The following is a 14,224-nucleotide window of genomic DNA, read 5'->3' as shown; positions in this document are numbered from 1 at the left end:
AGCCAACAGAAGACATCCAAATAAAGGCCTGAACCTCAACCAAGGTGGGAGGTTCAGAACCAAGAGACTTACCACCATGTTCTGAAGCCACCGAGGAGATGACAGAGCACAGTGGACTCTTGGTAGGTACCTTAATCAATTCTAAGGCAGTGCCAGGGATGAAGGTAAGACACTTTGGATCCTGCTGACTATGCCAAGTTATGTCTATCAAAAGGATGCTGTAAAACAAACAAAGCATTTTGAGGGATGTTAGGGATTGCAGTTTGGTACACTTACCAAGATGAGCACTGAGTATAGAATCATTGAATCATTATATTGTACACTTGAAACTAATATAACACTGTATGTTAATTATATTTCAATAAAAAATATGACAATTTATTACAAAAATGTCCTAATTAAAGTTCTGCTCATCTCTTAGTTTTGAAAAATCTTTTCCCCCCAATTACATATATAACTCAGCCACAGTAGAAATATTTTAAGTATTCAGTACTCTGCCATATTGGGCAGAGTAAACATGGAATATTCAATCATGACAGAAAATTCTTTTTTATTTTTTTTTATTATGTTCAGTTAGCCAACATATCATTAGTTTTAGAGGTAGTGTTCAGTGATTCATTAGTAGCATATAAAATCCAGTGCTCATCACATCATGTGCCCTCTGTAGTACCCATCACCCAGCTACCCCATCCCCCCAGCCCCCTCCCTTCTGTAACCCTCAGTTTGTTTCCCGGAGTCCAGAGTCTATCATGGTTTGTCTCCCTTTCTGATTTCTTCCCAGTTTTCCCTCCCTTCCCCTATGGTCCTCCATGCTATTCCTTATGTTCCACATATGAGTGAAACCGTATGATATTTGTCTTTCTCTGCGTGACTTGTTTCCCTTAGCATAATCCCCTCCAGTTCCATCCATGTTGTTGCAAATGGCAAAATTTCATTCTTTTGATGGCTGAGTAATATTCCATTGTATACATAATACCACCTCTTCTTTTTCCATTCATCATCAGTCAATGAACATTTGGGTTCCTTCCATAATTTGGCTATTGTTGTTATTGCTGCCGTAAGCACTGGGGTACATGTGCCCCCCGTGAATCAGCACATTTGTATCCTTTGGATAAATACCTAGTAGTGCAATTACTGGGTTTTAGGGTAGTTCAATTTTTAACTTTTTGAGGAAACTCCATACTATTTTCCAGAGTGACTGTAGTAGTCTGCATTCCCACCAACATTGCAAAAGGATTTCCCTTTCTCCCCAACCTCACCAACATCTGTTGTTTTCTGAGTTAATTTTAGCCATTCTGACAGGTGTGAGATGTTATCTCATTGTGGTCTTGATTTGTACTTCCCTGTTGATGAATGATATTGAGCATTTTTCATGTGTCTCTTAGCCATTTGTATGTCTTCTTCGGAGAAATGTCTGTTTATGTCTTCTGTCCATTTCTTAACTGGATTATTTATTTTTGGGATGTTGATTTTGATGAGTTCTATATAGATTCTGGATACTAGCCCTTTATCTGCTATGTCATTTGCAAATATCTTCTCCTATTCCGTTGGTTGACATTTAGTTTTGTTGATTGTTTCCTTCTTGAGCAGAAGCTTCTTATCTTGATGAGGTCCCAGGAGTTCATTTTGCTTTTGTTTCCCTTGCCTCCAGAGACATCTAGTAAGAAGCTGCTGTGGCTGAGGTCAAAGAAGTTGCTGCCTGTGTTCTCTTCTAGGATTTTTATGGTTTCCTATCTCACATTTAGGTCTTTTATCCATTTTGAATTTATTTTTGAGTATGGTGTAGGAAAGTGGTCCAGTTTCATTCTTCTGCATGTCACTGTCAGATTTCCCGACAGAATTTTTTGAAGAGACTGTCTTTGTTCCATTGGATATTCTTTTCTGCTTCGTCAAACATTAGTTGACCATATAGTTGTGGGTCCATTTCTGGGTTCTCTATTCTGTTCCACTATGTGTCTGTTTTTGTGCCAGTACCATACTGTCTTAATCACTACTTAATCACTCTGTAATACAGCTTGAAGTCTGGGAGTGCAATGCCTCCCACTTTGCTTTTCTTTTTCAACATTACCTTGGCTATTCAGGGTCTTTTCTGGTTCCGTACAAATTTTAGGATTGTTTGTTCTAGCTCTGTGATAAATGCTGGTGGTATTTTGATAGGGATTGCATTGAATGTGTAGATTGCTTTGAGTAGTACAGACATTTTAACAATATTTGTTCTTCCAATCCATGAACATGGAATGTTCTTCTATTTCTTTGTGTCATCTTCAATTTCTTTCCTAAGTGTTCTATAGTTTTCAGCATACAGATCTTTTACCTCTTTGGTTAGGTTGATTCCTAGGTATCTTATGGTTTGTGGTGTAATTGTAAATGGGATTGATTCCTTGATTTCTCTTTCTGCTGTTTCATTATTGGTGCATAGAAATGCAACGGATTTCTGTATGTTGATTTTATATCCTGTGACTTTGCTGAATTCATGAATCAGTTCTAGCAATTCTTTGGTGGTGCTTTCAGATTTTCTACATACAGTATCATGTTGTCAGTGATGAGTGACAGTTTGACTATTTCCTTGCCAATTGGGATGCTTTTTATTTCTTTTTTTTTTCTAAAGATTTTATTTATTTATTTGACAGAGAGAGACACAGCGAGAGAGGGAACACAAGCAGAGGGAGGGGGAGAGGGAGAAGCAGGCTTCCCACCGAGCAGGGAGCCCGATACGGGGCTCAATCCCAGGACCCTGAGATCATGACATGAGCCGAAGGCAGAAGCTTAATGACTGAGCCACCCAGGCGCCCCAGGATGCTTTTTATTTCTTTTTGTTGTCTGACTATTGAGGCTAGGACTTCTAATACTATGTTGAACAACAGTGGTGAAAGTGGACATCCCTGTCATGTTCCTAACCTTAGGGGAAAAGCTCAGTTTTCTTCCACTAAGAATGACATTAACTGTGAGTTTTTCATATATAGCCTTTATTATGGTGAGGTATGTTCCTTCTCTCTCTACTTTCTTCAGGATTTTTACAAGAGAGGATGTTTTATTTTGTCAAATGCTTTTACTGCATCTATTGAGAGGATCATATGGTTTTTATCCTTTCTTTTATTAATGTGATGTATCATGTATATTGTTTTGTAGATATTGAAGCACCCCTGAAGCCCAGGAATAAATCCCACTTGATCATGGTAAATGATTCTTTTAATGTACTGTTGGATTCAATTTGCTAATATTTTAAGAATTTTTGCACACATGTTCATTAGGGGTATTGGTCTGTAATTCTCCTTTTTAGTAGGGTCTTTGGTTTTGGAATCAGGGTAATGCTGGCCTCACAGAATGAGTTTGGAAGTTTTCCTTTCATTTCTATTTTTTTTTGGAACAGTTTGAGAAGAATAGGTATTAGCTTTTTTTTTTTTTTTTTTTTTAAAGATTTTATTTATCTGACAGAGAGATACAGCGAGAGAGGGAACACAAGCAGGGGGAGTGGGAGAGGGAGAAGCAGGCTTCCCGCGGTGCAGGGAGCCCGATGTGGGGCTCGATCCCAGGACCCTGGGATCACGACCTGAGCCGAAGGCAGATGTTTAACGACTGAGCCACCCAGGCGCCCCTTAGCTCTTCTTTAAATGTTTGTTAGAATTCCCCTGGGAAGCCATCTGGCCCTGGACTTTTGTTTGCTGGGAGATTTCTAATTACTGATTCAATTTCTTTGCTGGTCATCAGTCTGTTTAAGTTTGCTATTTCTTCCTGTTTCAGTTTTGGTAGTTTATATGTTTCTAGGAATTTATCAATTTCTTCCTAATGGACTGCCCAATTTGTTGGCATATAATTGCTAATAATATTTTCTGATAATTGTTCTGTATTTCTGTAGGTTGGTTGTGATCTCTCTCATTTGTGATTTAATTCGAGTCCCTTTTCTTTTCCCTTTGATAAGTCTGGCTAGGGGTTTATCAATTTTATTAATTCTTTCAAAGAACAGCTCCTAGTTTCATTGATCTGTTCTATTGGGTTGTTTTATTTCTATATCATTTATTTCTGCTCTGATCTTAATTATTTCCTTCTTCTGCTGGTTTTAGACTTTACTTGCTGTTCTTTTTGCAGCTCCTTTAGGTATAAGATTAGGTTGTGTATTTGAGCTTTTTTTTGCTTCTTGAGGGAGGTCTGTATTACTATATACTTCCTTCTTATGATTGCCTTTGCTGTGTCCCAAAGATTTTGGACTGTCGTGTTTTCATTTTCATTTGCTTCCATGTATTTTTTAATTTCTTCTTTAATTTCCTGGTTAACTCATTCATTCTTTAGTAAGATGTTCTTTAACCTCCATGTATTTGTGGTCTTTCCAAATTTTTTCTTGTGATTGACTTCAGGTTTCGTAGCATTGTCATGCATGGTATGATCTCAGTCTTTTTGTATTTGTTAAGGCCTGATTTGTGTGATCCAGTATGTGATCTATTCTGGAGAATGTTCTACGTGCACTTGCAAAGAATATGTATTCTCCTGCTATAGGATGAAATGCTCTGAATATATCTGTTAAGTCCATCTGGTCCAGTGTGCCATTGGACCTCGTTGATTTTCTGCTTTCATGATCTGTCCATTGCTGTTAATAGGGTGTTAAAGTCCCCTACTATTATTGTATTATTATTGATGAGTTTAAATTTCTTATTAATTGATTTATAAATTGGGTGCTCCCAAGTTGGGGGCATAAATATTCACAATGGTTAGATCTTGTTGGATAGACCCTTTAGTATGATATAGTGCCCTTCTTCATCTCTTATTACAGTCTTTGGTTTAAAATCTAGTTTGTCTTATTTAAGTGTGGCTACTCCAGCTTTCTTTTTATGTCCATTAGCATGATAGATGGTTCTCCACCACTTCACTTTCAATCTGGAGGTGACTTTGGGTCTAAAATGGGTCTCTGGTAAGCAGCATATTGATGGGTCTTGTTTTTTATCCATTCTGATGCCCTGTGTCTTTTGATTGGAGCATTTAGTCCATTTACATTCAGAGAAATTATTGATAGATATGAATTTAGTGCCATTGTATTACCTGTAAAGTTGCTGTTCGTATAGATTGTCTCCTTCTTTTCTAGGATTTGTGCTTTTGGTCTCTTTCCCACTCAAAGGGTCCCCTTTAATATTTCTTACAGAGCTGGTTTAGTGTTCATGAACTGTTTTAATTTTTTGCTTATCTTGGAAACTCTTTATCTCTCCTTCTATTGTGAATGACAGCCTCCTGGAAATAGTATTCTTGGCTGCATATTTTTCTCCTTCAGCATATTGAATATATCACGCTACTCCCTTCTGGCATGCCATGTTTTTGTGGACAGGTCTGGGGCCAGCCTTATGTGTCTACTCTTGTAGGTTAAGGACATTTTGTCCCTAGCTGCTTTCAGAATTCTCTCTTTACTTTTGTATTTTGCAAGTTTCACTATGATATGTCTTGGTGTTGACCTGTTTTTGTTGACTTCGAGGGGAGTTCTCTGTGCCTCTTGGTCTTGAATGCCTGTTTCCTTCCCAGATTAGGGAAGTTCTTAGCTATAATTTGTTCAAGTAGAACTTCTGCCCCCTTTTTCCCATTCTTCTTCTTCTGGGACTCCTATGATATGGATATTATTGCACTTTGTGGAATTGCAGAGTTCCCTAAGTCTATATTCATGATCTAATAGTTTTCTTTCCCCCTTCTTTTCAGCTTCATTATTTTCCATAATTTTATCTTCTATCTCACCTATTTATTCCTCTGCTTCTTCCATTCATTGTGATTACATCAGTTGATTTTGCATCACAGCTATAACATTTTTTATTTTGGCCTGACTAGTCTTTAGGTCTTTTATATCTGCAGATAGGGTTTCTCTGCTGTCTTCTATGCTTCTTTCAAGTCCAGCTATCATTCTTATGACTGTTGTTCTAAATTCTTGTTCAGATATATTGCTTATATCTGTTTTGAGCAAATCCCTAACTGTGGTTTCTTCTTGATCTTTCTTTTGGGGAGAATTCCTCCATCTTGTCATTATGTCTAGGTTTCTGTCTTTTGTGTGTTATGAAAGCTTGTTATGCTTCCTGCTCCTGAGAATAATACTATATTAAGAATGGGTGCTACACTGTCCAGGGCCTGGGGCTTCAGAAAGTGTTTCTGCTGTGTGCTGTATGCACTCTGCTGTTGTGTTTTGGGTGGTCTTTCCCACAGGCCAGTCCTCTGTGGAGTTCCTCCTTGCTTGTATTGGGGACTGTTTGCTGTTTGGGCCTTTAGGTGTGCTTTGGTTTGTTTGTTAAGAAAAGCCTGATAAGAAAGGAAAAAAAAAAAAAAAAGCCTGACCCAAGAAAAGGAAAGGAATAAGAAAGCAAACAGACAAACAAAAAAGTACAAGCCTGATTCCAAAGAAAAAAAAAGAAGGAAAAAAGAAAGAAGAAGAAGAAAAAAAGACTGATCCAAAGAATGAGAAAAGGAAAAAAACAAGCCAACAAATGAACAAAAAAACTATAAGCCTGATGCCAAAGAGAAAAAAAAAAAATTTAAATATATATATTTAAAAAAAAGTAAAAATTAAAAAAAAAAAAAAACTCTAGTCCTATTTCCATCAGAACTGAAGCTAACCCTTTGTAGCACTCTAGGATCAGTAGCCTTAATGCATGTGGAGGCTCTGTGTTGGTCTTCTGAGGGAGTGGCCTGTTGCACTGCCTCCCAGTCAGACCTGCCCTTGTAATGATGCCCCTGCCAGGAGCAGGGGAGCAGGGTTTGGTGTAAGTGACTCAAGGCACTGTGTTTCTCCCTTGAAGTCCAATTGTGTTATTCAGCAGGAGAAGGGAAAGATGGCATCACCTTGCCCTCTCCTCCCTGGAGAGGGGAACTCACAGCCACTGCTGTTCAGGAGACCCTCAAAGAAGTGAACATCTCCTCTTCTGTGCCCCAGGCTTTCCTCAGATCCCTGGCCTCAACCTGTCTGTGCCCAGCCCTCAGCTTGCCTGGTGCCACAGTTCTCCTGTGTTTTATCTCTGGCTGGGGGCTGGGATTCAAAACAACAAGTCTTAAAGTACTGGCTGCCCACAAACGCACCCCTCTCCCCGGGAGGAGAGCCTTGCAGTACTTTTCTGTCCCAAAGTGACAGTGTGAGTGCTCAGAGTCTATGTTGAAACACAGCAAAAAAGCTGTGACCAGGTTATCTACTGTCTGTATGCGCCTCTCTCCCCTGATGTTGAATGGACACTCAATACTGCCAGGCAGTTCTTCTGTCCTTAGAAAAGCAAAATACCTTCTTTCAAATGCACTCCAGGAAGGAGAATGTTCTCTCCCCAAGTGACCCAGGGGATCCTCACACCACAGCACCTTACTCAAACCACTGCTCTCTCTCCCACTCTCTCCCTCTATTCCTGACTTTGCTCCTCGAAAAGGGTTCCCACCCCTCCACAGTACCTCAGCTTTTCTCTCTCCCAATTCATATCTCTGAACCTTTCATCTGTCATGTTCTCTCCCTCCGGTTGTGCGGATTGTTTTCTTAATCCCCAGATCAATTTCCCAGTTTTTCAGAATGATTTGATGTTGATCTAGCTATGTTTGAGGGACAACGCAAGCCCAGGGTCCCCCTACTACTCCGCCACTTTAACTTCTCTGTTGCTGTTCTTATTTACTAAATCAAGAGTAACCTGGCATTTAGTCACACTTTGTTAATTGTTTTACTACATATCTTGCAGATAATGTTACCTTCCATATTATATCTATATCACAGTAGCATTTTTTAATCATTCGTAGTCAAAGTGCAGTATATAAGGACAATATTATATAATTTTATGAAGTTAAATATTAAATATTGAAATTAATGTTTGACATTTTAACTATAAAATAAAATTTAAATAATTTAAAGACATATTAAATACATTTAAAATGAAATCTATATGAGGATGTTAATAGAGCTTAAATTATTCTAGTTATCTCTTAAGAGTCTTTGTATAGTAAATTTTATATTCCTGAACTCAGTCCATTTCAGAGTCTGGTTCAGGTTCAAAATTTACTTGCTTAAAAAGTTGATTTGGGGGGCACCTGGGTGGCTCAGTCATTAAGCATCTGCCTTCAGCTCAGGTCCTCCCAGGGTCCTGGGATCAAGCCCCGCATCAGGCTCCCTACTCAGTGGGAAGCCTGTTTCTCCCTCTCCCACTCCCCCTGCTTATGTTCCTGCTCTCACTATTTCTCTGTCAAATAAATAAAATCTTCTAAAAAAAAAAAGTTGATTTGGTCAGTGTCACCGATTTATCAAATTATGGAATGCTAACTCAATCTTAAAAATCTTCATGTGGGACCACTGTTTAAAACAGAGGACAATTTATTGATGTCTAATGAGAAATATAAAGGTTTATAAGAATAAACACACATCTTCTGGTTAATGCATTCTACAGAAATCCAAGATACATAGATATAAAATCATGCTCAGAATATAGTTTGGCATGGGCGACATCAGAAACAGGAAAATTTACAACAGTCAGATGTTTAAATTGCAATGCACTATTTAGTTTGAAGTATTTATTTATCCTTTCATTTAATTGCATTAATTAAAGGCCTTAAATGTATGAGGCACTGGGTAAGGTATAGAAATTCACTAAGTTGCTACACCAAACTCCAGTCTTATTCTTTGGTAACGTGTCAAAATTCTAGAAATATATATTAATTCTAACCTGTTATCAAGGGGAGAAAAATGTACAGCACTGTGTGGGAGGTACAATATGGTTAAGTCTACAAAAGTAAATATGGGAAGACTAATCAAGTAGGTGGCAATATGTTTTTACTAATAGAAAAATCCTGTTACCTAGACCAAATAGGTTTGGGTTGCAGACCTAAATGGAGCATTTTCATCTGAAATATGCTTGGATGGACATCAATACACTTTTCCTGTATTTCTTTCTTCTGTACCTTTTTGCTAACTGATCCTTCCGACTGATTATGTCTTTATATTTAGCTAATGTATTCAGTAAAGTGCTAGTCAAGTTTTATTGTCTTAAAGTCATTGTTGTGTGATATCATATACCTCTTTGTAGATATAATATGGGTCAATTTTGTGACTTAACAACAGGTAATTATGTCAATTTTCAAAAACTCAAAAAGGGAATTTTACTTTAAAACTGAAATATCATCTACTTATATTTTTTCTAACTTGAAAAAAAATTTAGAATTGAAATCTAAGAGTATTGACACCTATAAGAAATTCACATATCTTAAATAGGGTTTCTGGTTTCAATAACTTATTTTGTATGAAAAGAAATAAAAGAACCACAATACTGTGGTAGTGAGTGGTAAATCTAAATGAATAATCATTTAATAAAACTAGAATCATGTTTTAGTGATATAACTTAAAATACGGTTTTAATCTTTAAAGAAAAATGTAGAATTTTAAGTACTGAGATTAAAAACTTAGAATGAAATACTCACTGAGGAATTTTGATCCTTTAATATAAACTTTATATTATAAAGCACTGTATATACTAGCTAGGTATCTCCAAAAATATTTATTTGTGGGGTGCCTGTGTGGCTCAGTCATTAAGTGTCTGCCTTCGGCTCAGGTCATGATCCCAGGGTCCTGGGATCGAGCCCCCATCGGGCTCCCTGCTCCGCGGGAAGCCTGCTTCTCTCCCTATCCCACTCCCCCTGCTTGTGTTCCCTCTTCGTTGTGTCTCTCTGTCAAATAAATAAATAAAATCTTTAAAAAAATATTTATTTGTAATCTTATATAAATGGATTATTTTGCAAAAAAATATGTAGTTTATTGTTATTAAAAATCGGAATTGTAATGTTAATATAAATAATATTTTCTATTTAAATTTCTTTCAAGATTTTCAAATAAAATTCAATGTAGAATTCCTGATATAAAAATACTTTAAGGGGCGCCTGGGTGGCTCAGTCCTTAAGCGTCTGCCTTCGGCTCAGGTCATGATCCCAGGGTCCTGGGATCAAGTCCCACATCGGGCTCCCTGCTCCGCGGGAAGCCTGCTTCTCCCTCTCCCACTCCCCCTGCTTGTGTTCCCTCTCTCGCTGTGTCTCTCTCTCTCTCAAGTAAATAAATAAAATCTAAAAAAAAAAAAATACTTTAAATAGTTAAAAATGAGACATCTTAAAATACTCAAAATGACTATGCACCAAATTATATTCAAATAGACTAATTCATCATAGCTTATACATTCTCAACATATTAAAAATATTTTTCTCTGCTATTCTGAAAATAGTTTAAGACACAAAGTCCTGATTAAAGAGTAAATAGTTTTCTTCTAAATCTAGAATGAATCTTCCAAAATATTTGGTATGTAACTTTGTGGAAAATAAACTGATCCTTCAAAATATTAACCAACAAACCTTCATTTACAAGAACAAAAGTTATTTTTAAACAAGGTTACCTGACATTTCTATCATCAATTTTTAATCCATTAAAATAAATAGCTGGTATTCTATAAAATTTTCAAAAGAAAAATTAAAAACACCATCACCTGTTGATCTACATTATATTCCCATTATTTTGATAATCTAAGTAAGTTCAGAAATTTCTTACCAGAGTTTCAATGACTTTTTTAGTAGGTGAAATCAATAAATGATACTATTAGTAGGAACATTTACACAGTAAAAGTTTCTCCCAGGTGAATGATCCAAGAGATAGGGCGAGGAAAAAAGCTATTTGCCTTTTATATCTTTATCTTAGAAATGACACCATTATTTCTACCACATTCTATTTATTAGAAATGAGTCACAAAGTACAGCCCACCCATAAGTGGTGGGGAATTAACTTTCACCTTTTGAAAGAGAGAAGTATCAAAGAATGTGTGGACATGTTTTAAAACCACTATCAACTCTCTGGCTATAAATTATTTACATCCACCCACATACAAAATACAGGTACATTCCTCCCTTTCCTAGCTACCCTCTTTAATACTTCATCCCATAACAGCATCTGCTCAAAGTCTAGAATCTTGTCATGTAAGTCAGGTACTTATGAAGAAGAAGTTGTTCAGCTGTAATTCCTTAAGTATAGCTTCTTGATTATACTTAAACTATAAAACTAAAGACATAAATTAGCTTCTCTACATACATACAGCATATAATAATAAGATAGGCTTAGGATAACTGCAATAGGCATTTATGTTTAAAAAGGAGAATATTTGGAAGCACAAAGGATTTCACAGTGATTTTGAAATTCAGCTTGGAACACATTGAAAGTTTGTTGGTTAGAACTCAGGGACTGGGAATAATTTTCCATGGCTCACAGCTCTGAACTCTTCATCACCAGCATGTGTTGGCAGGTAAGTAAATCTCTTAGCCTATTTCATACTTACAGAAATTTGGGAATCCAAAGTTCTCAATTCATTTTGTATTTTCCCTCTTTTATAATCTAATCCAGTGGTGTTTCTACAAACATAATACCCTTGAAAACTGTGTGGGCTTCTGATAAATTTTACTGAAATTCACTCCAGTAGATAAAAGCCCCCCATAAATATTATTTTAGATAGTATCTGCCTTCAGCTTCTAATGAAGTAAAAAATGCCCATAAGCTTATTAGTGTCTCTATTATTTGATTAACAAAATGCCTGAGGAATATACTCTAAATCTATTCAGTATCTTTTGTCTGACTTCATGTCCTCTGAGGCACCACTATTGATCTTTCTAGGGTCTTACTCATTCCCTGAAAGTAATTTCCTTTTTTTCCTTCCCATTTTTTTTGAGGTGAAATTGAATAATACAATTATATTTATTTAAAGTTGCCCACAATGATTTGATATTTGTATACATTGTGAAATGATTACCACAATCAGGTTAATTAACATATCCATCACTTCACATAGATATCGTGTGTGTGTGTGTGTGTGTGTGTGTGATAAGAACACTTAGGATCTACTCTCTTAATTTTAGCATTAGTTGCTATCTGAAGAGGCTGAAATTTTCAAAATCATAAGTTTAAGCTTATTTTTTGTTAACAATCTTTTCCCCTCTGGAATCTTCATGTAAATGTCAAGAAGACAGATGACACCATCAACACTTTGTCTGGAAATCTCTTTAGCTATACCACCAAGTTCATGGCAAATTTTCCTACCTCCTATATTACCACAGGCAGCAGAGTTGCTAAACTTTGGGCCACTACAGGAAAATACCCTTTCTTCCAGTATCCAGAAATTTTTTTCTCACTTCTCTTCAAGCCCTCACTCACAGCCTCTTCAAAAGCCATCATGCCTTTCCAAACATTTACTTCAACAACTTTCAAACTTTTAATAACACTTTCCTCAAAGTTCTTCCAGATTATGCCCATTATTTAGTTCCAAGGACACTCAGATTTGGTTCCCTTTCTCTAAGGTAACACTTCTGGTACCAAAATCTGTATTAATTATCTATTGCTACAAATACATTACCCTAAAACTTAGTGCCTTAAAATAACATTAATATTGATATTAATATTTATTATCTCACAGTTTCTGTGTTTCAGGAATCTGGGGACAGTTTAGCTGAGCTTAGCTGAGTAATTACAGCTTGGAGTCTTCCTAAGATTGCAATTAATTGGTCAGCTGACACTGTAGTCATCTGAAGGCTTGACAGAAACTGGAGGATCCAATTCCAAGATGGATGTTGGCAGAAAACCTAAACTTCTTATAGGCTGTTTTCAAAAGGCTCAGTTCTTTACCCCTGGATCTCTCTATAAGGGTTGCTAGAGTGTCCTCACATCATGACAAGTGGCTTTCTACAAAACTAGTGTTCTCAGAGGAAGGAACATATGGGAGACAATGAATTTAATGACCTAGCCTCAGAAATCATTTATCATCACATCTGCTAATTCCATAAGTCACAAAGACCAATACCTATATAAGATAGGAGAATAATACACAAGGGCATGAATACCAGGAGGTGGTAATCATTGGGGACCATCTTGGAGGCTGGCTGCCATCCACCAATTCAATGGAAAACTGAAAAGGGCAAATAGCATAATATATGTTAAATGTAGATTGCTTCCTAGATCTTTGTTTGAAAAAAAGTTGAATAATATATTCAGGAACCATGGCATATTCAGAGTGTCAGAATCCAAGACCTAATTTAATAGGTGTCATATGTCACTTCCATGTTCAAAATTTTTGCTTCCTATTCATACAAATACAATTTCTTATTGATTTTAAATTATGTGTATTATACTATGTGTACTCACAGTACATTCATATATTCACACTATATATAAGTTATAGATGGAAATACTCTACAAATCACTACAAACCAATCACCTATCCAGAAGTTACTCTGATTGTATTCATTTTATTGTAAATAATACGGAACAATGACTTATTTTTCCCAGCATGAAGGAAATAAGTAAGCAGTTAAAAATCCTAATTTGATTCATACTACTAGTGGTAGTATGATTTAAATAAGAGGTTGTGATTTGTATTCTTTGAAGGGGGTATCAGCTATGTATTTTTTACATTATTAGTATTGATCCTAAAACAATAGGACACTTATGGAAGACATATGAATAGATTTTATATTTGCCTACAAAATCACAGAAGATTACATCTGCTTTGTTGTAAACGTCTTGAAAACACAGAGAAGAAAATGTCAAAGCTCTTTGTATGTAAGCTTTTTTTTTTTTTTCTTAATCTCTTCAGGGACTATTTTATTCATTTATTTTTTAGAGGAAGAGAGCAAGCGGTGAGGGGGGGAGGGGGAAGGAGGGAAGATGTGGAGAGGGGCAGAAGGAGAGGAAGAGAGGGAAGCTGAAGTAGGCTACACACCCAGCACCAAGCCTGATGCGGGGCTTCATCCCAAGACCCTGAGGCCATGACCTGAGCTGAAATCAAGAGTTGGACGTTTAACTGACTAAGACACCCAGGTGCTCCAGTGACTCATTTTAAATAAAACAAAACAAGTCCTGGCTGATTAAAGAATCTTTATCATTAGCTTTGACCATGTTGTTTATCAAGACTAATACACAAACACACACACACACACAATTGACCAATGCCAGAGAAGAGATATACAATTCTCATTTAAAAAATAAAAATAATGTCATTGTTTTCAGAATCATAAAATTCCATGTGACTTTTCTTGAATAGAGATATTATCTCTTATTGCCACATGAAATTGGCTAATTCTTAAACTGGTTTATATAATTCCAAATAACAGTTGAAGACTGAGTGACAAAAACATACATTTACAAATATTTTGATGCTTAGTAAATTAAATAAAACATCTATATTATTTACTATCTTTTCTTCTGTTAGAAAAGTTTGAATATAGATTT

General features: G+C 36.4%; 1 protein-coding gene across 1 annotated transcript in view; it reads right to left on the bottom strand.

The window, feature by feature from the left end:
* Window positions 1–14,224, bottom strand: part of LOC123861542 (uncharacterized) — a 1,204,655-nt gene that overhangs the window by 255,734 nt on the left and 934,697 nt on the right. The window contains exon 13 of the mRNA XM_064570981.1: window positions 73–218. Coding sequence (XP_064427051.1) covers window positions 73–218 — 146 coding nt within the window. The remainder of the gene's footprint in view (window positions 1–72; window positions 219–14,224) is intronic.

This window comes from Mirounga angustirostris, unplaced genomic scaffold (assembly GCF_029215605.1).
Source record: "Mirounga angustirostris isolate CCGP_5_RB_7025 unplaced genomic scaffold, mMirAng1.0.hap1 SCAF_9, whole genome shotgun sequence".
NCBI classification, from domain to species: Eukaryota; Metazoa; Chordata; class Mammalia; order Carnivora; family Phocidae; genus Mirounga; species Mirounga angustirostris.
This window is presented reverse-complemented; position numbering and strand designations above follow the sequence as displayed.